Below are 27,625 nucleotides of genomic sequence, written 5' to 3' on the forward strand. Positions count from 1 at the left end.
GCTCGTCAAGCCTTGAACTTCATAGACAGGTGTGTCCAATCATGAGAAAAGGTTATCAAGGTGGTCAATTGCAACTTGTGCTTCCCTTTGACTCTCCTCTGAAGAGTGACAGCATGGAATCCTCAAAGCAACTCTCAAAAGATCTGAAAACAAAGATTGTGCCGTATCATGGTTTAGGGGAAGGCTACAAAAAGCTATCTCAGAGGTTTAAACTGTCAGTTTCAACTGTAAGGAATGTAATCAGGAAATCAGGCAGAGTTGCTGTTAAACCCAGAAGGTCTGGCAGGCCAAGAAAAATACAGGAGCGGCATATGCACAGGATTGTGAGAATGGTTACAGACAACCCACAGATCACCTCCAAAGACCTGCAAGAACATCTTGCAGCAGATGGTGTATCTGTACATCATTCTACAATTCACTGCATTCCAAGAAAAACACCTGCTACCTACTGTCAAATTTGGTGGAGGTTCCATCATGCTGTGTGGCTAGTTCAGGGACTGGGTAACCTTGTTAAAGTCGAAGGTTGGATGAATTCAACCCAAATTCAACAAATTCTTGAGGATAATGTTCAAGCATCTTGTCACAAAGTTGAAGTTACGCAGGGGTTGGATATTCCAACAAGACCATGACCCAAAACACAGTTTGAAATCTACAAAGGCATTCATGCAGAGGGAGAAGTACAATGTTCTGGAATGGCCGTCACAGTCCTCTGACTTGAATATAATAGAAAATCTATGGGATGATTTGAAGCAGGCTGTCCATGCTCGGCAGCCATCAAATTTAAATGAACTGGAGAGATTTTGTATGGAAGAATGGTCAAAAATACCTCCATCCAGAATCCAGACATTCATCAAATGCTATAGGTGGCGTTGAGAGGCTGTTATATTTGCAAAAGGAGGCTCAACTAAGTATTGATGTAATATCTCTGTTGGGGTGCCCAAATTTATGCACCTGTCTAATTTTGTTATGATGCATATTGCTTATTTTCTGTTAATCCAATAAACTTAATGTCACTACTGAAATACTACTGTTGCCATAAGGCATGTCATATATTAAAAGGAAGTTGCTACTTTGAAAGCTCAACAAAAATCCAAAGAATTAAGAGGGATTCTCAAACTTTTTCATATGACTGTATAGCACTGCCTCAAATGCATAAAATTAGAATCAGTTGCACCAAATCAGGGCAAGGGGTCTGGCTGCAAACCTTCAGTAGCAGACCCCTCTGTGGCTACACCAGCCACAGGACCCTGTGACAACATTCAAGGGCCTATGGCTTGAGTTGATAAATGGAAGTCTTGGCAGAGGGCTATGTGTGCATGTAAAGGTAAATATGAATGCTGAGCATAAGTAAATGTGGCTGCCTTTTCCTAAAAAAAGCCTAATAACGTAAATTAATACATATGAGAAAATACTATTTATGCATTTGTACAGTAACAGAAATCTCTTTAAATTTAGTTACATCGTCTGTGTGTTTAACCAGCTAATATCTAAAAGCATGAAATCACAATTTAATATTCAGCATATTCAAGGTGTGACAATTTAATTCCTGGAATGAACCTGGAGAAAAAAATGTGTGCGTATCTGGGCACTAGCAGCTGCTGTCACCTTTGAAGTAATCTCCTTCAGCAGCATTTAGTTAAACAGCGTTGCCATTGCTGGAAACATACCTGGAACTCCTGTTTCTGAAATATCCTTGGCTTCCTTTGCCATGTCATCCTTTCATGGCAGTCTTTCTTTTTGGGAAGAGACAGAGATCACAAGGGGCTAAGTCAGGTGAATAGGGTGGATGAACCAATTTGGTAATCGATTTCTTAGCCAGAAGATCACAAACACTGAGCACATCATGGCTTGAAGCAGTTCAGGTTTTTTCCTTCAAACAGAATCCCATTACCTTTTCAGCACTTCTAAATATCATTGTTGATTGACTGTTTGTCCCTGTTCAATTAATTTGTGATGAACTTGGGTGACACTACATGGTCATTCCAGGAATTAAACTGTCACCCCTCATACCATAATATTTATGTAACGCATTGTTACAGTTTAAAATTTGCCTTGTTAAATCTGACAACTTAATATTTTCTGCAAATTCTGATACAAAGTCTGGCTGCATACTTATCAGAGATTCTAGTCATGCTACGCAATAAAGGACAGGGCAGAGCAGCTATATCAAGTACCAAGTGCACGTTTGTTATTTTCTGAAGTGTCTCCCATTTTGGTCAAACAATTAAGATTTTCACTTTTATTTGTACACATGACAATACTATTACTGCTGCTACTACTGCTTCTGTACATAGACACATATTAAACCTAGATTTGTGAATTTCCCCTTGGGATTAATAAAGTATCTATCTATCTATCTAGATTCATCTTAAATTTTTATATATTTAAAAGAATTTTAAAAAATCTGCATTCATTTTTTAAAATGTTTGCTTTGATATACTTTGTTAATAATTGAGGGGAGATTTTCTTTTCATATGACCTTTGGGGCCATCAGACTTCATTACTTTACATGACAGTATTGGTGAGCAACTCATAAAAATAGCACATGATATTATGAGCAGATTGTATTTTTCAAAGGTTTTTCATGAAGCAGATGCAATTAGAAAAGAGATTTAGAAATCTTAAGGTTAGGCCAAGGCTTTGTATAAAGTATGGACTGTAAAATATGTCCCATAAGTATAGCAAATTACACTTCTTGCCCCTCTGGAAAAATCTTAATCTGGGGTGCTGGGGGAAAGACTTAATTCAATAGCTAATATTAGCAGAACAATATAGATGTCATTCTAGTCATGGAAAGTGAAGCTTTTTTTTACCTAGAACTGATATGAACAGTCGTGGGACTTCTCATGTAATCCAAGTTATATTATGAATCATGGATTTGAAGAAAAGCTATGCCTGCTTACTCCAGAGTCTGGTAGAGTCCCAGGACATTAGTGTCTATATTTGCAGAGTGATGGCTTTGTCCATGTTTTTGCCGTTATTTCAAGACCACTCAAGTTGGACATTGAAGGTAGAAGTTCATCAGTGAACGTGTCTTAGAAAAGAAATCGAAAGTATTCGGTTTGGAAAATGGACAGTGACATTCCAGATTTTCATTACACAGAGAACCATAAACTCATGGAATAAGTTAACAAGTAGTGTGTTAGACAGTAGGACTTTAGAGACTTTGAATACACGTGACTTTGATGTTATTTTGGAAGAATTAAGTGTATAGGACTGGCAAACTTTGTTCGGCTGAATGGCCTGTTGTTGACTAGATTGTTCTAATATTCTAAAAAAATGTGGATCTTTCCTAGATAAAAAAAAGGGTGGTTTTCCATCAGAGGGTGATGGTGCGAAGAATCCTATCAAAATTGGCTTATGTTAAGAGTGGTGTCCCACAGTGGGTCAGTGCTAGGGCTGCTGCTATTTTTGATTTATATAAATGATTTGGATAGGAATACAAATACCAAGCTGTTTAATTTGCAGATGATACCAAGATAGGTGAATTGGCAAATAATCTAGAAATCTTTGAAATTATTACAGTGGGACTTAGACAGCATGCAGTTATGTGGCAGATGAAATATAAAATATTACACATAGGAAGTAAAAATTTTAGGTTTGATTACACAATGGGAGGTCTGAAAATTAAAAGTACACCTTATGAAAAGGATTTAGAAGTCGAATTGGCCTCTACACTGCCAACTGACAGTGTTCAGAAGCCATTAAGAAGGCTAACAGAAGCCTTAGGTTATGTAGCATGATGTGTGGAGTACAAGTCCAAGGAGGTTATGCTCAGGTACTGTCATCTGGAGTACTGTGTGCAGTTTTGGTCTTCAGTCTACAAAAAAAGACATAGCAGCACTAGAAAAAGTCAAGAGAAGAGCGACTAGGCTGATTCCAGGAATACAGTGGATGAATTATGAAGAAAGATTAAAAGAGCTGAGCCTTTTCAGTTTAAGCAAAAGAAGATTAAGAACAGACATGACTGAAGTATTTAAAATTATGAAGGGAATTAGTACAGTGGATTGAGACTGTTATTTTCAAATGAGTTAATCAAGAACACGCAGACACAGTTGGAGACTTGTTAAGAGTAAATTGTACACAGACATTAGGAAGAGACACATGGAATAAGTTACCAAGTAGTGTGGTAGATAGTAGGACTTTAGGGACCTTCAAAACTTGACTTGATGTTATTTGACCAATCATGACCAATGATCAAAGTCATGTGACAGAACTCAAAATGGCCAAGCGTAAACAAAGAAAAATATAGCAGTAACAAAAAATAACTTTGTAAATTCAAATCCAAACATGAATGTCAGATGTCAGAAATAAGAACCTCATATGTTAAAACCACATGTGACAAAAACATGCATAAACATGGCTAATACTACAGACACTTTGGGTGAACTACAGTATGTCTTGTGGCTTGTCTAAGATCCTTTAGTATGAGATGGTATACAGTATATGATTAGGAAAAGGAAAATCTGGATTAAAAAAATATATGTCACCTTACCTAGAGAAGCATTTTAATAATAAAGCTAGTTTATATGACACCTCTCTAAATCCATCTTTAAGCTTACAATAAATCAGGTATAAGGCTTACAAATATGTTTATAAAGTAGAAAAATAAAACAATTCAGTATGTACAATCAGAAAACCTGAATATTAAATGGTCATAGATTCCTCTGTCTGAAGAATTTAAGGCAACATATTCTCCAAAGTTCTGATGCCACAGGAAACCCACAAGCACCTACTGCAAGCCACAAAGATTGCAGTAAGGGGCTATCTGTTTAGTTATTTAAAGCTGTAAAACCATTGTAAACCTTGAGCTGTAGCATATACTGAATTCTACGTTTTTGGGCATCAGTATAGTTTATAATGGGTAAAAGAGATAAACTACGATCATCATCATATCTTATCATGCCACTGCCATATCCAGGTAAGGGCAGCATCATTAGCATCCTTAAGATCTTCATCGGTACATGTAGGGCCTTGGGAACATTCATGGAGAATGTGGTCCATTGTTTGGATGGGCTCACCACAGGGACATTCAGCGCTTCTTGTGTGGCCCCATCTAAATCGGTTGTCCCTTGTTTTGCCCACCTTTGACCTAGCTCGGTTAAGCACGACCCAGTCTTTCCTAGGAAGGATGTTCCATTGGGTAGATGCTCTTGAGGTGTAGGAAGAGCTTCATTGGGAGGGCTCCAGTCAGTCTCTCGCCTCCTCTCAAGCCTATGTTTTGTGGACTGCTTTGGATTAAGGGGTTCCACTGTGACGAAGCTCCGACGAGAAGGTAGTCGGCAATTTACCTCCTGGTGATGGTGAAGTGGGTGTCTGGAGTCCATCAGTTGCATGAACCTTTCTACTCTTGAAGTACTTTCTCATCGTATATGGGGAGGTGCGATCCCAGCCAGCCTGTATTAAGCAGGAAGGCACGTTGTTCACAATGTGCCGGTGATGATTCGGCATGCAATATTTAGCTCAGGGTCAACATAAGTATTCACAGCCTTTGCTCAATACTTTGTCGATGCACCTTTGGCAGCAATTACAGCCTCAAGTCTTGTTGAATATGATGCCACAAGCTTGGCACACCTATCCTTGGCCAGTTTCGCCCATTCCTCTTTGCAGCACCTCTCAAGCTCCAGAATTCTGAGGAAAAAAATGAATTTAATCCATTTTGGAATAAGGCTGTAACATAACAAAATGTGGAAAAAGTGATGCGCTGTGAATACTTTCCGGATGCACTGTAATGTCAGCATTGAGTGATTTAAAGAGTTGCACTTTGTTGGCAGACATGCCTTCAGCACCCTGTAGCAATTGGTCTCTGTCTGGTAGGGCAGATTAACAGGGGCACCACGAGAAGGTTTGCTACATGCCCCCATAAACTGTGATGATGTAACATAAAACATTCATCAGCCTCTGTATGTGGTAAGGCTACATGAAATATATATATGTGAAAACTTTCCTATGCTTCTGATGCATGTTTGTAACAACAAAAGGGATATGGAAATAATCATTTTATGGTATATTTCATGTACTGTTTTTCTTGAGGTAAGGATGTGTTTTTTATTTGCTTGTGTGATAGAAGTTCTCACATAAAAATAGAAGTAAATCAATATGATATCAATTACATTGTAGGAAAAGCTTAGTGTGGTTTTATCTTTGGAAAACAATGACCCCAGTGTAAAACGTTGTTGTAGAAGAAGACAGGTGCTGAGGCAGAGTGCACTGCTGGTCTTCTTTTAAAATGGCTGAGTCTCATAATATTGGTGTTTTTTGTGTTCAAATATGACATGTATAAACTATTTTGCAATTTGAATGCAGTCTCAGGACATGGATCAATGCTTGATAACTTTCTTTGTTTGACAAATAGATGTTTTTGGTAAGTTTTTAGCTTTTGTTTTCCATTAGTGCCCAAGCTCTATGGCTTCCATTATAAAATGCCTGGGCTGGCTGGGTGTTTAAAAAAATTTTTTAGAAAAACAGTTAAATATAAAACACAATTTCATTTAGCAAACACATATATACCATGTTTGTAAAAAAAAATAACTTTGACTTCAACAACGCCCAACTAATCCATTAAGCTTGTCAGACAGTAAATTATTATACTTTGAAACATGCCGCATTGTACAAATAGTCAAATCACGGTAAAGAACCAGGAATGATATTCTTAACATCCAAATGGTTTGCAGATTTATCATTTCTGAAAGTAATATCACCCATACTCCTAGTTATTTTTATGATGTTCTGGCCCCAAAAATGCACTAAATACGAAATAAGTCCTAACCCTCTGAAATGGAGTCTTAGACTTTCTTACCCGCAAGCTCCAAACTCAAATAATGCTCTAATGCCTATTAACTCAAATGGGCATATCTCCAAACCATAAGACATAAAAGGTAAAATCACAGACTCAAAACAATCCTTGATAATCCTTAAGTAAAATTCAAAAAGACTCTCATCCAAAAATGATCCAACAATTGACTTTAAAATTCTTAGTTTTTATACAAAGAAAGATATATCAAAGAAAACAAAACAAATGCAGAAAAAATTAGCAAAAGGATCTGTCAAAATACAAAACCAGTCCAAGAACAAAGAAAATCAGAATACTCACAAAACAGACCTTGCTCTGACATCAAGGACCAAAGTTAGTCACATTTATTCCAGGGTAGACATAACATGTAATTAGGCCTAATTGTTAAAATAAGTATTGAACAGCTGACTCAGGTTATCTTCATTTTTAGTTTCAGTTCACTAGGACATTTCTGAGGCAACACCACTTTACAACTAAAGGCTGTATATTTGATTTCCTTCTACAGCAAACAAATAAATGCATAACAAAATTAGGGATATTTTTTCTTTCTCAGACTCTCCTTTATATATTCCTACAAGCCACATAAATTCACTGGAAAAATCTGCAGTAATGGAGAAATTAATTAAAGTAAAACAGAACATTCAATATACTACATAGTAGCAAAGTTGTTACCACTCCTGCTTCCCAGATCCAGTGCTTTTCTTGGGCAGAATGTCATGTCTGTGGGGTTTTTGCTCAGGTTTTCCTCCTACATTACCAGAGACATGTACAGCGCCTTCAGAAAGTGTTCAGACCCCTTCAGTTTTTTTTTTTTAATATTTTGTTATGTTGCAGTCTTGAGCTAATTAAATCATGTAAATGAATTTATTCTCTCATCAAGCAATACTCAATGCCCTATAATGACAAAGCAAAAACAGGATTTTTAACATTTTTCAAATGTATTAAAAATAAAAATCTGAATTATCACATTCAGACAAGGATTCTGACCTTTTGCTATGACACCTGAAATCTGGCTCAGGTGCATCCCATTGTATTAATCATCGTTGAGATGTTTCGTACCTGTGGTCAATTCATTTGATTACGCATTATTAAGAAATTCACAAGCATATTAAAGATCCCACACTGTGGCAAAAACCAAGCCATTAAGTCAAAGGAATGGCCTATGGAGCTTCGAAACAGGACTGTGTCGCGCCACAGATCTGGGAAAAGCTACAAAGCAATTCTGCAGTACAGAAGGTTCCTAAGAGCATTGTGGCCTCCATAATTCTTAAATGAAATAACTTAGAAAGAACCATGTCTCTTCCTAGAGCTGGCTGCTCAGCCAAACTGAGCAACCAGGGGAGAAGGGCCTTGATAAAAGAGGCGACAAAGGACCCAATATTCACTCTGGTTCAGCTCCAGAGAACCTGTGTGAAGACAGGAAAACTTTCCTGAAGGACAACCTCCACTGCAATATCCCACTAATCTGGGCCACATGACGCATGCGAACCCACTTGGAGTTTGCAAAAAGGCATCTAAAGGACTCACAGGCAATGAGAAACAAGACTTTCTGGTATGATGAAACCAAGATTGTACTATTTGACTTCAATTCTAAGCCTCACATCTGGAGAAAACCAGGTACCACTCATCACCTTTGCCATATTACTCCAAGCATGGTGAAGCATGGTGGTGGCAGAATCATGCGTTGGGGTTGTTTTTCAGGACCAGGAACTGGGAGGCTAGACAGGGTTGAGTAAAAACTGTATGGAGCAAACTACAGAGATATCCTTAATGAAAACCTGCTCCAGACTGTTCTGGACCTCAGAGTGGGCCTAAGGTTCACATGCCCACAAGACTATAAACCTAATCACAAAGCAAAGACAACAAAGGATTGGACTCCAAGCTGGAATCGCTGCCAGTACTATGTTAAGAGTATGAATACTTGTGTCAGTGTGATATGTCTGTTTCCTGTTTTTAATAAATTTACAAGAATTTCAAAAAATCTTCTTTTCACTTTATCATTCTGGGATATTGACTGTTGCTTGATGAGGGAAAAATGAATGTAAATGATTTAAATGTAAAGATGGAACATAACAACATGTGAAAAAAGTAAAGGGGTCTGTATTCTGCCTGGATTCAGTGCATGTTGGGTTGTTTGGGAATTTTAACTGTCCACATGTGAGTATGGGTGTGTGCATTAGTGGGCCCAATGAACTGCGTCTACAGCTGCCAAGACAGACTGAACCCTCACAACGCTGGCTGGATTATGTGGGTTTGAGAAAGTTATTTTATATTATGCTATAGTGAAGCTTGATGAGAGCTGGTACTTTAAAATAAGTTAATCAGTAACAAGGCAAATTTGCAGTTGGAAGAAAGGCAAGAGTAAATTTTGCACATGTCAGAAACATTTCTTCACACAAGAAAGTTTAGAAGCATTCATCTACAGTTTCTAAAACAAATGGGTGTAACTGTATTTTCTTTAAAGAACTGCAGTCATTGTGAATGAGTCAGATATAATGATTGCTAATAAAGAAGCAATAACTAATGGTGTCTTTATATGTAAGCCAATTTTCCACAAGAAAACTGAGGTTAGATTTCATACTTTATATGATGTCACTAACCAAAATTGCTTTATTACCTAATAATTGGACATTTATGAAAGCAAATTTTAAAATGTTTTTGGTATGAAAATTTGTCTTGATTTTTATTGCCTGGATTGGAAGCAAAATATTAAGCCTAGCGGAAGAACTAAGTTAATTCAAGGTCAAATTAATGTGCAGTTTGACGTTAAGGTATTGGAACACAGTAAATAATAAAGTGAATGTCAGTGATTGTGAAATAAGCATAAGAATAAATAGTAATAATAATCAGGGAGAGAAAAACTGCAGAGGATTCTTTAAGAAGATTGATACTGCTCTCATATACTCTATGTAAAAGCCCAGGGAGGTCAGCATTTATCCCACTAATATTTAAAAGTTGGGTGAGATATCCATCTGTGTGTTATATTTCTGTGTTAAAGATCAGCTCAGTATGAACGTTAAACAATGGGGTAATGAACTGAAGTACTTAGGCAGATTTATTTACAGTATATATATATATATATATATATATATATATATATATATAAATACATTGACTGACTGACTGACTGACATATATATTTATGTATGCTCTTTAGTTCCTGCCTTGCTCTTCTCACAATCTGTTACTGTCTTCATTTATTTCTTTCTCCTTGCTCATCCTATTATGTACCTTCATCTTCTTGTAACCACCCAATCAGACACATACAGACAGTGAGTCATCCTCCAACAGCAGGAAGGAGATGCTGCCCAAGCATGTCACCATAGTAACCAGTGAATCATCGTCCAGCTGCTATGTACGCTCTCCTGCCTCAGAGGAGTATGGGTATGGGAGTCCAACAGCTAGCATGGCATCTACACAGGTGAGAAGCTTGTGAGTAGCAAAATCATGCCAACATTGGTTAGCTGAATGCAGGTTTATTTAAGTGGGTACGGTGGGGGCTGGAGGTGGGGGATTATAATTCTGTCTTATTGCCACTTGTATGTCGGTGATTACAAATTCTCTTTGCCATTTTCTCAGTGTAACAAAATGGCTGAAAATAGATTGTACAAAAGTGGCCTGTTGAAGATGTAACAGAGTCCCAAACCCCAGACACAACCCCAAAGAGACAAGTCTCGGGTTCAGATAACTATATTTTTTAACTCGGTACCTTATAACATGCTCTTTCTTCTTCAGCACAAGCACAGCTCTTTAATTCTTTTTGTCCCTTTTGTCCTTAACCCTCTCCCAACTACAACTCTCCTGTCTGAGATAGAGCAGCTCCCTTTATACCAGACCCAATTGTACTTCTGGTGGTACCATACTGTTCCCAGAAAACACTTCTGGGTCAGGGGGAATTTCTTTCCTTTAGCCCCCCTAGTGGATCCAAAAAAAAACCCACCAGGGCTGCCAGTTGGGAACACTTCTGTGCAGCCCTGCAAGTATTCACATGGGAGATCTACTAGAGGGACGCTGCCACCTATCATACTGTGGGAGCACATGACCCCAGGCAGCAGTTTCCCTCCATCCATTATAAAGGCTTCCAGGCTAGGTAAGGAACAATCCATACTGGCTGGGATGGCAGCTAGTCTGTGTCCTCTATGACAATGTATAAAAATCTGCAGTAGACATAATTGAAACCATCCATTTTGAAACCCTCTGTTTCAAATCAGGATTGTGGGAAACAGGAAACTATCTTGGTAACCTTATGCACAAAGTAACTGCTTGCAAGTCCATCATAAGACACATTATTGCTTTACCCACATTCACTCATGGAGGATCGATGTGGAGGGTCCATTTATGTCTTATGCAGCACTAACACAGTGTGTCCAGTTAACATGTATGTCTTATACATGGCATACACATTAACATGGATGCTTTAGGGATGTAGGTGGTATGGCAATTGGTGAAAAAAATTTAGCTGGGGGCACAGTTTTTAGGGGGACACACTGAAGCAGCAATTATCTATTACATAGTGCCTTTCATATCTATCTATCTATCTATCTATCTATCTATCTATCTATCTATCTATCTATCTATCTATCTATCTATCTATCTATCTATCTATCTATCTATCTATCTATCTGGTCATTCCACATGCTGTCATGGTCCTCATTATAGTGCCAAAGCATATCTTGGCTTGTTCAGTACCAGACCCACAGGACATATCCATGCTAAAATGTAGTATACCCTTTCCACCATGCTGCCCAATCTGATGCCAGCTTTCCCATTTCTACTGTGCTCCAAAACTTTAGTCCGTGACATCCTCTTCTTCTTCTTTCTGATGCTCTTGTTAGGGGTCAACGCAGCGGATCATGTTTTTCCATATCTTCCTGTCCTCTGCATCTTGCTCCATTACACCCACCACCTGCATGTCCTCTCACATCACATCCATAAACCTTCGCTTAGGCCTTCCTCTTTTCCTCTTACCTGGCAGCTCCATCCTTAACATCCTTCTCCCAATACACCCAGTATCTCTCCTCTGCACATGTCCAAACTAATGCAATCTCACCTCTCTGACTTTGTCTCCCAAATGTCCAACCTGAGTTGACCCTCTAATGTACTAATTTCTAATCCTGTCCATCCTTGTCACACCCAGTGCAAATCTTAGCATCTTTAACTCTGCCACCTCCAGCTCCATCTCCTGCTTTCTGGTCAGTGCCACCATCTCCAACCCATATAACATAGCAGGTCTCACTACCATCCTGTAGACCTTCCCTTTCACTCCTGCTGGTACCTGTCTGTCACAAATCACTCCTGACACTAACTCCACCCTGCCTGTACTCTCTTCTTCACCTCTCTTCCACAGTCCCAAAGTATTTAAATTCACCCATCTTCACCAGCTCTACTCCCTGCACCCTCATCATTCCACTGACCTTCCTCTCATTTACACACATGTATCTGTCTTGTTCCTGCTGACTTTCATTTCTCTCCTCTCTAGAGCATATCTCCACCTCTCCAGGGCTAAAGATCACAATGTCATCAGCAAACATCATAGTCTACGGGGACTCCTTTCTAATCTTGTCTGTCAACCTGTCCATCACCATTGCAAATAAGAAAGGGCTCAGAGTTGATCCCTGATGTAATCCCACCTCCACCTTGAATGTATCCTACACTGCTACCGCAGACCTCACCACTGTCATACTTCCCTCATACAAATCCTCAACCACTCTTACATACTTTTCTGCCACTCCCGACTTCCTCATACAGTACCAGAACTTCTCTCTAGACACTCTGTCATATGCTTTCTCTAAGTCCACAAAGACATAATGTAACTAATTCTGGCCTTCTCCATACTTCTACACCAAACATTGCATCTGTGGTGCTCTTTCCCAGCATTAAACTGTACTGCTGCTCACTAATCATCACCTCCCCTCATAACCTAGCTTCCACTACTCTTTCCTATACCTTTAGGTATGGTTCATCAATTTTATCCCTCTGTAGTTAGTACAGTTCTGCACATCTCCCTTAGTCTTAAAAATTGGTACCAGTATCCAGACCATAATGTCTGCACCTCCAACTCTGTAATCTTCATCTGCCCTATAACACATTCATAGCATAAATCCAATCCAAATCTTATTCTGCCTCTGCTAATAGAATGCCCAGTCCTTGGCCATTCCCACTATATTCCATAAATCCACATCATTCAGTAACTAGTCAACTGATTTTCCTCAAGTACATTCCACTTTATCATTTAGCACACCCACAGAGTCATTCCCACCCTAATTTTATTCTACACTTACTGCTAGTCTGCCCAGACCTATCCAAGTTTGAAAGGCTTACCTTATCTGGGCACAGATTTACATTGTAAAATCCATAGACCCCCACATCTTAAAATATAACTTGCCCCCTCAACCAGTCTTGTACTATATCCACAGGACAAGTCCAACCTAAATCTTATTCTGCCTTTTTGATCAGGATACCTATATTTCATTGAATATAATTTTTTCCCTTCTTTCCTTCAGTCCTGAAAATTTCTTAGTTACTTTCTGATTAAATTGAGTCATTTCACTAAGCCTGCCAAAAAATTGGCTTCATGCTGTTGACTAGATGCTGTTTGCGTTTTTCAGAAAGATATTTTATGTCTTGTACTCCTGTTGATGTCCACAACGTTTCGGTACAGACACTTGGAAACAGCAAACAAGAAAAGCAAAAAAAAAGTCATGACTTACACCACATCCAGTTAGCCAACTCCATTTGTCATGACAAGAGCCAGAAAAAGTCCATGTGTAAACTCATCCTCGATCACTTGCCTGCTGCAGGATTCTTAAGTTAGGTCAGTACCTGTCCAAGCTCCATTATCTTCTTTATTTCTTTAAGTGAACGATTTTTGAAGGGTGGTTTCATTAAAGAAATGGCCAAATGGTTTTTGATTTCTGAAGTTGCTGTCTCACTAAAGTCATGCTTACTCATCTGTAGTTACGTAAATGGCAGGTGTGAATTGTGAACCATTGACATAAAACATGAAATAGTGAGCTGACGATTGTCCAATCACATTAGATTAAAAAAAATTAAAACAATACTAATTCACTGCCAATAAATGTGGGAGTGGGAGTGCAGAGAGCTACGTTCCTGGAAAAATCTGAAAGCAACCAATTAAATAGCAGCCTCAGGTCAGCTGCTTTCCAAAAGATCAAGGACTTACATAGACTCTCATTTGGCCAGCACCCTTCACTCAGGAAATATAGATATTCACATAGAAATTAAACAAGTACAAATCAGAACCAATTTTTAATATATGTTGACATGCGCTGACACCAGGTATGTTGTGCAACTAAACAAATGTATTTAATGATTTGACTTTTTAAAATATTTGGGGGGGGTAGCAGACAAAAATTACAAACCACCTCTAGTAGGTGAAAAAGTAGAAGAACTGGAGAAAAAAGCAATCTTAAGAACATGCAGATACCACAGAGACTGTAACCACACCAAAAACTGAATCCAAACTCATTCCTCTTCCTCTTTATAAACAGTAGCCACAATATAATCAGATTTTCCACAATAAGATATCCCAACTGGGCCCCCGAATGGCTTCTGATCATGTTAGTACAGTGTTTGATATCCAGTAGACTCAGGGACAGCAGTTTGAATGTGATCTGGTGTCAGTGGTTTACATCCCACTCTTTGGCACAGACATCTTTGTGATTCTTGTATTTTTGGAAGAGCTAGTGTATCAATGTTGGGAGTGGGGGATCCTTTGTGTTTCACTGGGTTTTCACTATGCTAGAAAAGCCAATATAGATCCAACTACCATGCTACCATGCTCCTAATTTTGGAAGCAGCTGTGGTGTACCAAATGAATAATAGTTTAATTGTCAAAGGTAATGCTGCCATATGCTCATTTTGCTTGTGATCACTGAATAACAAGGTATTTGTCTAGGACTGTACCCCCATAGTTCTAGAAACCCTTTTTTTCTATCCCAGCCTGATGGAGTTTACACCTTTGCCCATTTTATTTGAACACTGCTGTTTTCCTGCCACTGGTTCATTTTCAACTTTAAATTGGCCCAGAATACGTAAACATGGATGCATGTATGTGTGTGTGCAATTTGATGGACCTCATCCAGGGCTCAGGCAAGCTGTCAGGAGGGTAAAAAATGTATTAAGTGGCTCCAGTAAATGGATGGACAACTAATTGACCAGGCTGAGCTCTAGTGGAAAACATTCACTGTACCTTCAGACCACAAAAGAGACGCACAGGGTGTACTTGTTGCGTAGATCTAGCAACCAATAAATCAGTAGAAAAAGAGGAACACACTTAGCTTCCAAACAGAAGACTGCTTACTTATAGATGTAAATACGTAAGTGAAATGTCAGCTGACTTTAGACAAAAGAATTGCAAAATTAAGTAATCCACCTGAGCTCATGTCTGTAGCATTTAGTATTTGTGGAAACACATCTCCACCTCTCAAATGTAATATTAGTGATCAAGACTTCTGTACAGTTCTACAGGATCTAGAAATTGTTTTGATTGAAGAATAAATATACACATTTTAATGGTTCTAATCTTGCAGATTATTTGTTTGATGAAGTTTTATTCTTGTGCGTAGAAATAGATCAAAATGTCATGGAGTATGAGATCGGGATTGAGACTTGGTGAGGTAAGATTGAGGATCAACACACAGTTCCAGTTTCTTTTGATTTACAGGTATAATGCACAGAGTAATATTTTTTATCAATAGCTGCATAGCTACACAAAGTAAAGAGAACACAAAGCGTCTACTGTATATAAATGAAACATTAACTCACTCAATGGATCTAACGTGGTCCACACAGACTCATGTAAGACATAGTCCTGGACACATCTATTTAGACATACTCACATGCAGCAGGCAGTGTTGCATTGTGGTTAAGTCTTTGGACTGCAAACACTAAGGCTGTGGGTTCAAATTCTGCTACTGACACTGTGTGACCATGGACAAGGCACTTCTCCTGCCTGTGTAACCAATAGTATCTTAAATGTTGTAAGTCACCTTGGATAAAGGTATCAGCCAACTACAAAATAATAATATATACTCATGTACAGCATGTTCATACACAGGGTGACCAAATTCCAGACCATATAGGGTGATTTCTTCTCCGAGAACCATACAGGACTGTGTTAGTGAAAGATAAGTGGGTTTCTTGAACCACTTTTGTTTGGGTTGGAGGTAGCATTGCTCTTTAGATGGCTTGTAAAGAATTATACATGTAATTACATTTTTTCCACATTTTCCAATTTTTTGCAATAATATCACAATTAGAATGCACTTTCTGTCTTTCACCCATGTTAACTCTTTTCACACATATCACAAACGCATTGAACTAGAAGGCCATGCACAGTCACTCAAATCATATGAATGTGTTGTTAGTGCCCAGTATAAAACACTTTATCTTTGTCAAGCTAACAGTGACAGCAAAAAGAAGACATACTACATCAAAGAACACAAACCACTTACCACAAACTTTAAAATTTGATGTAATAATCAGTTTGCAAAGGTATTCACAACCTAACTGACAAAAAAAGAATAAAAATGTTGTCAGCTGGAGATGCTGGATTTTTTCATTCTCTGACTGAGAAACGCATTTTATACTTGAAGCGATCTCTTATGATGTTCGAACAGTGGAAAAGTAAACTGTCTTGCCAGCTTGCTTGTTGACATTAGTGTTAAGTGGACATTTGATTGTTCAGATTGTTTTGTCTGGTTTGAATAAAACTGATCTGATTGGTGATTAAATGTAGTGCTCAAGATACACCTAGCAAGTATCTCTGAGCCACATCATACATAATGCAATACTTGTCTCCCACTTAAAAGAGAACTTAGGCAACTTTCACACTGCAGCTAAAAGTGACTAATTTCAGATTTATGTCTCATAGCTGATTTTTTTTGTTTGACTGTTGAAATTCATTTTGTAAGCAATCCAGATCTGATATAATGTGTACCACATAGTCAACAATTAAGTAATTGAAATTAAATTGATGTCAATTAGTTTCAAACTACAGTGGAACCTCGATTCACGAACGTCTCGGTACATGTACAAATCGGTTTACGACCAAAACGTTCGCCAAACTTTTGCCTCGGTTCACGACCACACACTCGGTATACGAACAAGCCAGGTTCCCTTTCGGTTTGTACATGTTCAGTCTCTCCCTGTGCATTTCCTGTGCAGCGAGCAAAAGAGAGAGCGAGAGAGTGCGACACACACACACACACACAGGCAGCGCGAGAGACAGAGGCACACACACAGGCAGCGTGAGACAAAGAGAGCCACGCACACACACACACACACACACACACACGAGTGCGCGAGAGAGGCGCGCACACACACACACACAGGAGAGCATTGTTGTAATGTTACTTTTCTTGGTGGTTTATTAAATTACGGATTTTTCAAATGTTCATTTTTTCCCCTGTGCTTAAAACTCATTAAAAAAAGTGTTTTTAGCAAGCGGTTCCTAGTGCTATAGCGCAAACTATTGCAGTGTTAGTTTTCTCTGTTGTTCAAGGTTTTCTCAGTGTTATTCAATGTTTTTACATTTAGTTTACTATTACGCTGTGCATTCTATGGTATAATTAACTATATTTGTTCTTAAAAACTAAAAATATATATATTTTATATACAGTTCGTACGGTCTGGAACGGATTAATTGTATTTACATACAATCCTATGGGGGAAATTGCTTCGGTTCACGACCAACTCGGTTTACGACCAGAGTTTTGGAACAAATTATGGTCGTGAACTGAGGTTCCACTGTACAGTAACTACTTTGTTTGACTGTTTATGTAAACAAATTTGTGTCTTCTAAGTATCATAAGGGATGGGATTCCAGGCCCAGCCAGGTAGGCCATAATGGATGGACACCATATATGGAGGTGTAACCCAGCCTTGATTATTATCCCAGTCAGGGAGAAAGATTAATGGATGGACTGGCCAGAAGTAATTTGTTGAATGAAGGTTCCTGCCAACCAACGGCCAGTAAAATTCTATTGACTACGCCACTTGTTACCAAAAGGGGGCACCTCAGAGCCCCAGACGCCAAAAACAAATGCACCCACGCAGTCAAGGATACAAACAAAGAGACTTTTTTTATACAACATTACCTTATGTTAGACCCGGGAGTACTTCCAGTGCCATAACAATGAATGGTGGAAGTATTTCTGGGTCACGCAGAAGCCCCACAAAACAGGCTGTTCTTCTCCCTGCAATGCCCTCTTGTAGCACCCAAGGACTCGACAGGGTTATCCTTCAGGACTATGAATCCCATGGATCTCTTCGGTTGTCCATACTGGGGTCATGCCAGAGGAGTACTCCCTTCTATTGTACTGGGAAAGGAACTGTTCTTGACAGTTAATCTCCCCCAGTCCATCCATTAATTTTCCACTTCAACTGAGATAATAATCAAGCCCCATCCCAGCAATGTTATGCCTCCATATATAGTGTTCATCCATTATGCCCTCCTGTCTGTGCCAGGAATCACTCCTCATCCCAGCTGGGGTCCCATTCTATCCCTTAGGGCCCACACAGTCTTTATGTAATTAGTAGTTTGTAAAGCTTTTAATTGCACTTACCTGCAGCCCTCTGAGCCTGTACTCAATGAAGAGTGATATGCAAAAATAAATGGAATGGAATTGAATTGAATGTTTATACATAACAGAAACAAATTTGTCAGAAAGGTGAAACCTAACAGGCCACCATGAACAACAACAGCATAACGGCTGCTCAATACTTAGTAGAAAGAGAAATAGCAAACAAAATACTGAAGCTGTTGCTTTTCTCTGCTGTATCTGTACATTGAAATCTATGGACACAAGAAAGGAGGGCAAGGAATGGAGTGTTTTGTGGTAAAACAATGTTTTTACAATTTCAAAATGTTGAGGGGAACATTTGATTACTAATGTGATCATCTATCTGCAAAATGCTCTTGTAACAATACACTTCTGAAGTGAGCTGTTTCTGTCAGAAAATATGTATCAATTGGACTGTATTGGCTGGGACATGTTTAGTCTGCCATCTTGCTTTATTTACATTTACACACTAAGTCAGTACCATCTTGATTTTCAACACAGACCTATGATGAATGTCTCAAAAACATTGACATGAGATTACTTAGGAAGTGTAAGTGTTCAGATGATGTGTTTACCATCTCATATGTCACATATATCTGTATCAGACTTAATACTTCATATAATATTATCTACGTCACCTTGAATTTAGTGACAAAATTGGAATTGAGCTTCATTGTGAATGTAGCCTTAGTTATTTGTAAAATACTGTATAGGACTAATTAAATATTTTTTACAAATGTATGAAGATGCCTAGTTTGAGAGTGATTTCCAGTACTGTGTCTGGAACTACAAGACATTTGGTCACCCTACACCATGCAGATACTCTTCATATACGTTTAGAGGCGTGTGATGGGGGCAGATGTTACTGTATTTACTCAAGTCCAATGTGTGCATGCTTTTTATAACCAGTTGTCTCTTTTCCCAATGTAGATCAGGCCACTGCAACACCAAGGAGTCATTGGTTCAGCTCTCTCTTATCATGACGAGGAAGAACTGGAGAGCATCAACCCCTGCAAAGACTTGTGGGTAACCAAAGGTTATGAAGACTACAGGAGGGCTGCAGTGCAGCGGAAGGGGCAGAAACCAGTCAGTTCCACCCAGGATCCAGACAAGATTGACCTGTGTGTTGTCCACTTTGAAAAAGGAAGCAGTGAGTCAGCCTCTACAAAGGGGAAGCATGGGACCAGTGGGCTGCCCAGTCACACTACGCCTTCACATCATCTGCATCACCACCATCACTGCCCTAGCACTGGACTTGAAGCTGGGCTCAAGGACCCAAAAATGGGATCAAGCAGCAGAGGATCTGGGTCTCCCTCCCATTGCCGAATTCATGGGGGTGCCATATCAGGAGCTGTGGGATGTAGGACCAAGGGCAGTAGGGTGGGGGGGTCGGTCATTGCAGGTGAAGAGGAAAGCAGCATTTCTGGGGGCCCTCCCTCCAGATGTGTTTATTGTAGGGACGTTTTCAGTGATGAGGAGAATGGACGTGGGCAATGCCAGGATGCCCCAGACCCCATGCAACATTGCATTCACCAGCTGTCTTGCATGTGGTGTGCAGAGAGCATGCTCTACCACTGTATGTCAGACTCTGAAGGGGAGTTCTCAGACCCCTGCTCCTGTGAGGACACTACCCATCCACACTTCTGTGCCCGCTGGCTGGCGCTGGTGGCGCTCTCACTTTTGGTGCCATGTATGTGCTGCTATCTGCCCCTGAGGGCTTGCCTGCGCTGTGGTGAGAAATGTGGCTGCTGCGGTGGCAAGCACAAGGCTGTGCGGTGAGAGTAGTGCAGGCTGGGAAAGGACTGTCAAGACTGGACCCCCCAGACTCTTGAAAGCTCCTACAGGAGAGTCCTGAAGATTCTTGTCGGGTGGGTTGAAGGATTGTACAAGTCTCTACGTCTCCTTGTCTTCAGAGTGCTAAGGCCCTTTGTTCATACAATTCAACTTTGCATTTGTTAGAGCTTTCAATTTTCCTGAAAGTTTATGAAAGGTAAGAGGGTCACATGTCTTGCAGGGATCTCCTTATGTTCTCCGCTGGTCGGCTGCAGAAGTGGACAGGTCAGCAACAGCACCTAACCCTCCCCCTCCCTCAGTACTCCACAGGTGGGCTGCTGGAATCTGCCCGCCTGCCAACTGCAATGAGGCCGCCACCATCGACGCGCTTAGGCAATGCCAATCCATACTCCCTTGAACCCCACCCCTCATACACTTGCTGCAGCTGGACAGTGAACGTCCATGTGTTAAAGAGGTGAAGAATTTCAGGTCTTTGCAGCTTTGTCTGGCTGCAGCCTAGGGCCACCACTGTGGGCATGTGAATCTCCTGACCAATCAGTCTAATTTGTCGTTTTACTTGTTAACCGCTTGAATCAACTATTTATTGAATTATTTATTTATATATGGTCTACTGAGTAATTTAATTTGATTATTTTTTAATCATGCACTAATTTAATAAGTATTTATTATTTTTGTTAATTGCCTTGAAAAGGACTTGCTTGTTAATTGCCTTATTTATTTAACATTTAATTTGATCATTTCTATTTATTTGTTTTTACAGATCTATCTCGCTTTCTTATTTATTTTATTGGGTATATTTTTCCCCACTGAAGTCTTACTTTGTGCGAGATATTGTTCACTGGCCCCATCGTTGTGACCACGTGGGCTCAGGGGGTCTCACTTTGTGTCCAAGATCTGGTGGACTGAAGCTTTCGTCACCCTGTTCTCAGGCTGGGCGCACCCAAGGTGTACAGCTCCTTCGTGCTTTTATTTTCTGAGAATCCACATTAAAACAGATAGCAGATGTACTCCTCGACATTTGGATCCTGTGCTTGTTTCATTTCTTTCATTCACAGGACAGACCCTTCAGTGTAAACCCTGGCTTCATCTGTAACAAGTGGTCTTTGTTTTTGTCGAGGAAAGTTCCCTTTTGACGAACATAAAGCCTGCTTATTTTGAATCAAGTCTGTTAGTATGTTAATTAAACCCGGTTTATTTTAATAAAGATATTTATTTCTATATTTTTAATGTTAATTAAAACAAACTGGGCTTAATTAAAGTCAGATTGCTTTGTCAATTATACCCAATGTATTTAAATTAAAGTTACAGAATTTTATTATTTCTATGAATGAAATTTATTTTATTTTCTTACCTTTTCATGTACTCAGACAGTATGATGGTGTATAGGGTTGCTTGACCATCTCATGGCCCCCTGCAATGCCTTCGATGAGGTGTTTTCAGGCTGTACTTTTGTTATATGGGTTTTATTTTGGGTCTATTGACAACGCTTATGTGCAGAAGGGCGTAATGGTCTGTCCTATCCTGGACAATGCCGCTGTAATATCTCCACCTTTTAAGTTATGTATTCTATTCAGATCACAAGCCAACCTTAAACTGCTCTAAGACCCCTTCCTGTGTGGGACAGATTAAATAGGAGAATATTTCAATACTGCGGTGGGCTGGCGCCCTGCCCAGGGTTTGTTTCCTGCCTTGCGCCCTGTGTTGGCTGGGATTGGCTCCAGCAGACCCCCGTGACCCTGTATTGGGATATAGCGGGTTGGATAATGGATGGATGGGTGGATATTTCAATATTAAGAAAATGACCCAGTAATACAGACAAAGCAGAGAACAAGAACGTAATAAAAAGTTATATACAAGTCACAAAAAACAAATTACAACAATCAGATACATAACCCTCATCTCCAACACCTACAATATACAAACGACACATATGGAAAAATCCTAGACAATAAACAACACACAATGTCCACGAAGTTTGTCACTTCTTACATGGAGTGGTAGTCTTTTTTGTCTTTAGATGTACTATCCCCAAGTAAAAAAGATTTAATACAACTCCCCCAATTATTCGATCCACCAACCATCCCTACAGTTTCTTGCTATGAATCCTCAGCCCACAATTGCCATGTTGGATAATTCTTCGAGGTGGTCACTTCCAAAACAAAAGGTGATCCAATATCCAAGTGAGAAATCTTCCCTCTGGTCCAAGATAGTCCACGTTTGTTAGATCCACAGTAGACTCAGAGAGCCAGACGTGTTTCTCGTAAATAGTAGTGAAATCTTCTGCTGCAAAGACTATACCTGCAGGGTTTCTGTCTAAAACAACTTCACCTAATTTCCAAGTCTGTGCGTTTTAAACAGCTTGGTGTTTCAGGCAGAGATTTAAACAAAACTAAAAAATGATTTTGAGGCTGACAGAAAATAAGAAACTAACAGCTCAGTAACTCAAGATGACTGAAGCTTAAGGATTAATTTGTACTGTACATTCTAATGAGCATTGCAACAGAGGAGACGGACACACACAAAAGAAGAGATTTGCTGTTTGGTGAACTGTCAAAAACAAGTCGCGACCCCACAGTTTCTAGCTCAGAGGCAAGCACTTGCACTGTGACCTAAATGGAGAACTCCTTTAGTCAACTGTGCAGAATCAGTCTCTGTGAGCAATGCATCTCCTGGTGACATCAACTGATCTCTCTATATGTCAGTCACCCTCGTCTTGCACAACATCGCCACTACACTACCACAGCTACTATATTTTTCAGTTATTCTGACTATTGCATTACTATATGACATAACAGCAACAAATAGATTTTACAACCCCAATTCCAATGAAGTTGGGACGTTGTGTAAAATGTAATTAAAAACAGAATACAATGATTTGCAAATCCTTTTCAACCTATATTCAATTGAATACACTACGAAGACAAGATATTGAATGTTCAAACTGATAAACTTTATTGCTGTTTTGTAAATCTTCACTCATTTTGAATTTGATGCCTGCAACACGTTCCAAAAAAGCTGGGATGGGGCAGCAAAAGACTGGGAAAGTTGAGGAATGTTCAAAAAACACCTGTTTTGAACATTCCTCAGATGAACAGGTTAATTGGAAACAGGTGTTAGTCATGATTGGGTATAAAAGGAGCATCCCCAAAAGGCTCAGTCACTCACAAGCAAGGATGGGGTGAGGTTCACGACTTTGTGAACAACTGCGTGGGCAAATAGTCCAGCAGTTTAAGAACAACGTTTCTCAACGTACAATTGCAAGGAATCTAGGGATTTCATCATCTACTGTCCATAATATCATCAAAAGATTCAGAGAATCTGGAGAAATCTCTGCACATAAGCGGCAAGGCCGAATACCAACACCGGATGCCCGTGACCTTCAATCCCTCAGGCGGCACTGTATTAAAAACCGACATCGTTCTATAAAGGATATTACCACATGGGCTCAGGAATACTTCAGAAAACCATTGTCAGTTAACACAGTTCGTCGCTACATCTACAAGTGCAAGTTAAAACTCTACCATGCAAAGCGAAAGCCATATATCAACAACACCCAGAAATGCCGCCGGCTTCTCTGGGCCCAAGCTCATCTGAGATGGACTGACGCAAAGTGGAAAAGTGTACTGTGGTCTGACGAGTCCACATTTCAAATTGTTTTTGGAAATCATAGACGTCATGTCCTCCAGGCCAAAGAGGAAAAGGACCATCCGGATTGTTATCAGCACAAAGTTCAAAAGCCAGCATCTCTGATGAAATGGGGGTGTGCTAGTGCCCATGGCATGGGTAACTTGCACATCTGTGAAGGCACCATTAATGCTCAACGGTACATACAGGTTTTGGAGCAACATTTGCAAATCATTGTATTCTGTTTTTATTTACATTTTACACAACGTCCCAACTTCATTGGAATTGGGGTTGTAGATAAGCAATGTGAAATATGGATATACAACATGTTAAAACGCTGCCGGCTATATTGTGGCATCACATTTAAATTTCTTATTAGTAATGTTAACTTCCTTTAGTTGTTTGTTTAAATGTGCAGTCAGAAGAAGGATGTTGTGCAGCCCCATCCATGCTTTTATTGTGTCATTAAGCAAAATTATTGATTCGGGTGTTTTGAGTACTGAAATTTGCATGTCCTATGGCTTTTCATTAATAGCTTTCTTAAAGCAGTCTTTTAACCTCCTATTGATAGAGTGTGCAAACTTTATATCATGGCAGGTTGCAGTGCGTTCATAGATGAGGGTTAGGGTTAGGGTTAGGATTCTTTAGGATGAATTGAAAGAAGTATCTGGGCTGTTCTGAAGGCACATAACTTCTGAAGAACTGCCCTAGTCGCTCTTCTTCGAGCTGTCTCTGGTTATCCATGACCTGAGCCAGCAGGGCCATCACCTCCTTCCAATAAGGTGGCAGCCATCATGGTGAGGTCAACTGGTACACTCATTATTCCCTGCCTAATCCTGCCAACTACGCCACTGTAAATGAAACAGTGATAAAGGTTTGGTTGACTCTCAGGCAAACCCCATATATTATGGAACAAAATAAAAAACATGATTTAACCATGTAATGTGAGAAATGGCTTCACAGACTCGTGTCTTAATTTAGAGTGGAGAAAGATGAGGCAGAAGAAGTGGTTCCAGAAGCCCCTGAACTGGAAGTGACATTATATGCCCTCAAAATGTTGGATCTGCAGATCTGCAGAGGGAAGGATACAAGCAGTTTTACAAGGCAGTGCCAACCCCTGATTCAGAGTGGAATTACAAGTTGACAAGCCCTAAAGTTGTCTCACAGGCACATGTATGTGACACTGTGAACAACAGAGAGTACTGTCCATGCCTGTGATAATGTATCATTCACTTTTACCACTGATGTCTTCAAATATCAATGTATAGTTTGATGTTACAGAAAGGGTTATCGCTTCCAACAGATTATGTTGATTTTTAACCTGTAGAATGTGCTCTCTACACATGCAACACACATTTATATGTTTAGAGGTCTTTTTTCTAGACTTCTTGGCTATAAACAGTTTATCATAATCAGAAGCTTGCTGTCTGTTGGACCAGGTGAATGAGAGCACCACTGCTGTTTGCTGTTCAAAATCACTGTCCCTAGTTTGAGTGCAGCCTACATGAGGCATTGGGTTTGTTTGGAAATGTGACACTCAGTGAGCATTCTAAATGTTACCACCTAGTTCTGGGCAAAATTCATTAGAGCATTACAACAATCTAGACGACAACAGGCCATTCAGCCCAACAAAGCTTACCTCTCCAATCCACTTAATTCTTCTAAAAAAACATCAAGTTTAGTTTTGAAAGTCCTACTGTCTACCACCCTACTTGGTAACTTATTCCATGTGTCTAATATTCTCTGTATAAAGAAAAATTTCCTAATATTTGTTTGAAATTTACCTTTAACACGTTTCCAACTGTACCCCCATGTTCTTAATGAACTAATTTTAAAGTAACAGTCTCGATCCACTGCACTAATTCTCTTCATAATTTTAAGGACTTCAATCATGTCTTCTCTTAATCTTTTGCTTAAACTGAAATGGCTCATCTCTTTTAATCTTTCCTCATAATTCATCCCTGTAGCCCTGCAATTAGCCTAGTTGCTCTTCTCTGGACTTTTTCCAGGACTGCTATGTCCTTTTTATAGCCTGGAGACCAAAACTGCACACAGATCCCCAGGTGAGGCCTCACCAGTGAGTTATAAAGCCTGAGCAGAACCTCCTGTGACTTGTACTCTACACATCATGCTATATAACCTAACATTCTGTTATCCTTCTTAATGACTCCTTAATGACTTCTGACGGGTTATAGTGTCGGGTCCAGTGTCTATTTTCAGACTCCCCATTGTGTATTCAAACATCACATATTTACACACTACATGTAAAACATTTAAATCTAATCTGCCCAAGCCTGTATGCTGTCCCTCTGTAATGATTCAACAGATTCCAGATTATCTGACAATCCACCTATCTTGGTATTATCTGCAAATACAAATGTTACTTATATTTGTATCCAAACCATTTATATATATATATATATATTAAAAATTGCAGTGGCCCCATCACTAACCCCTGTGTAACATCACTCTTAACATCTGCCAATTCTGATACGGTCCCTCATGCCACCACCCTTTGCTTCTTGTTTGTGAGTCAATTCTACACCTGTCTACTTACAACACCCTGAACTCTCACTTCTTTTAGTTTGATGCCCAAGCTCTCATGGGGCACCTTATCAAATACTTTCTGAAATTCAAGATAAATAATATCATATGCTCCACTTTGATCGTACTCTTTTGTTGCTTCGTCATAGAATTCCAGCATACTGGTAAAACCTGACCTCCCTCTACTGAGTCCAGACTATCTGTTCTTGCCATGTGTTGCTCAGTCTTATCCTTAATAATTTTTTCCTTTATTTTACCAGTGATGCATATTATGCTTACTGGCCTATAGTTGTTTGAATCAGCCCGGTCACCCTTTTTATATAACAGGATAATATTTGCCATTGTCCAGTCCCTGGGAATTTCCTTACTTCATAGTAATATGTGTCAAGGGTTTATATACAGTTAGGTCCATAAATATTTGGACAGAGACAACTTTTTTCTAATTTTGGTTCTGTACATTACCACAATGAATTTTAAATGAAACAACTCAGATGCAGTTGAAGTGCAGACTTTCAGCTTTAATTCAGTGGGGTGAACAAAACGATTGCATAAAAATGTGAGGCAACTAACACATTTTTTTAACACAGTCCCTTCATTTCAGGGGCTCAAAAGTAATTGGACAAATTAAATAACTGGAAATAAAATGTTCATTTCTAATACTTGGTTGAAAACCCTTTGCTGGCAATGACAGCCTGAAGTCTTGAACTCATGGACATCACAGATGCTGGGTTTCCTCCTTTTTAATGCTCTGCCAGGCCTTTACTGCAGCGGCTTTTCACAGTTGCTTGTTTGTTTGTGGTGCCTTTCTGTCTGAAGTTTAGTCTTCACAAGTGAAATGGCATGCTCAATTGGGTTAAGATCAGGTGACTGACTTGGCCATTCAAGAATTTTCCACTTCTTTGCTTTAATAAACTCTGGGTTGCTTTAGCTGTATGTTTTGGGTCATTGTCCATCTGTATCATGAAAACACCCGCCCAATCAATTTGACTGCATTGAGCTGGATTTGAGCAGACAGTATGTCTCCTGAACACCTCAGAATTCATTCAGCTGCTTCTGTCCAGTGTCACATCATCAATAAACACTAGTGTCCAGTGCCATGGCAACTATGCACGCCCAAGTCATCACACCTGCCTCCACCGTGTTTTACAGATGATGGGGTATTGCTTTGGATAATGAGCTGTTCCACACCTTTCTCCATACTTTTTTCTTGCCTATCATTCTGGTAGAGGTTGATCTTGGCTTCATCCTGTCCAAAGATGTTTTTCCAGAACTGTGCTTGCTTTTT

The 27,625-nt window shown here is 39.5% G+C and overlaps 1 protein-coding gene across 2 annotated transcripts in view; it reads left to right on the top strand.

Annotated features, from left to right (window-relative positions):
• spred3 (sprouty related EVH1 domain containing 3) overlaps positions 1-21,492 on the top strand; it is a 127,558-nt gene extending 106,066 nt beyond the window's left edge. Inside the window, exons 5-6 of one of the 2 annotated variants that reach the window (XM_028824976.2) lie at positions 10,053-10,214; positions 19,309-21,492. In XM_028824976.2, coding sequence (XP_028680809.1) covers positions 10,053-10,214; positions 19,309-20,157 — 1,011 coding nt within the window. In that variant the 3' untranslated portion in view covers positions 20,158-21,492. The remainder of the gene's footprint in view (positions 1-10,052; positions 10,215-19,308) is intronic. The other variant, XM_051921498.1, reaches the window with a different exon arrangement.
• Positions 21,493-27,625: the final 6,133 nt, after the last annotated feature.

The sequence above is a fragment of the Erpetoichthys calabaricus genome, chromosome 18 (assembly GCF_900747795.2).
Source record: "Erpetoichthys calabaricus chromosome 18, fErpCal1.3, whole genome shotgun sequence".
Classification (NCBI taxonomy): domain Eukaryota; kingdom Metazoa; phylum Chordata; class Cladistia; order Polypteriformes; family Polypteridae; genus Erpetoichthys; species Erpetoichthys calabaricus.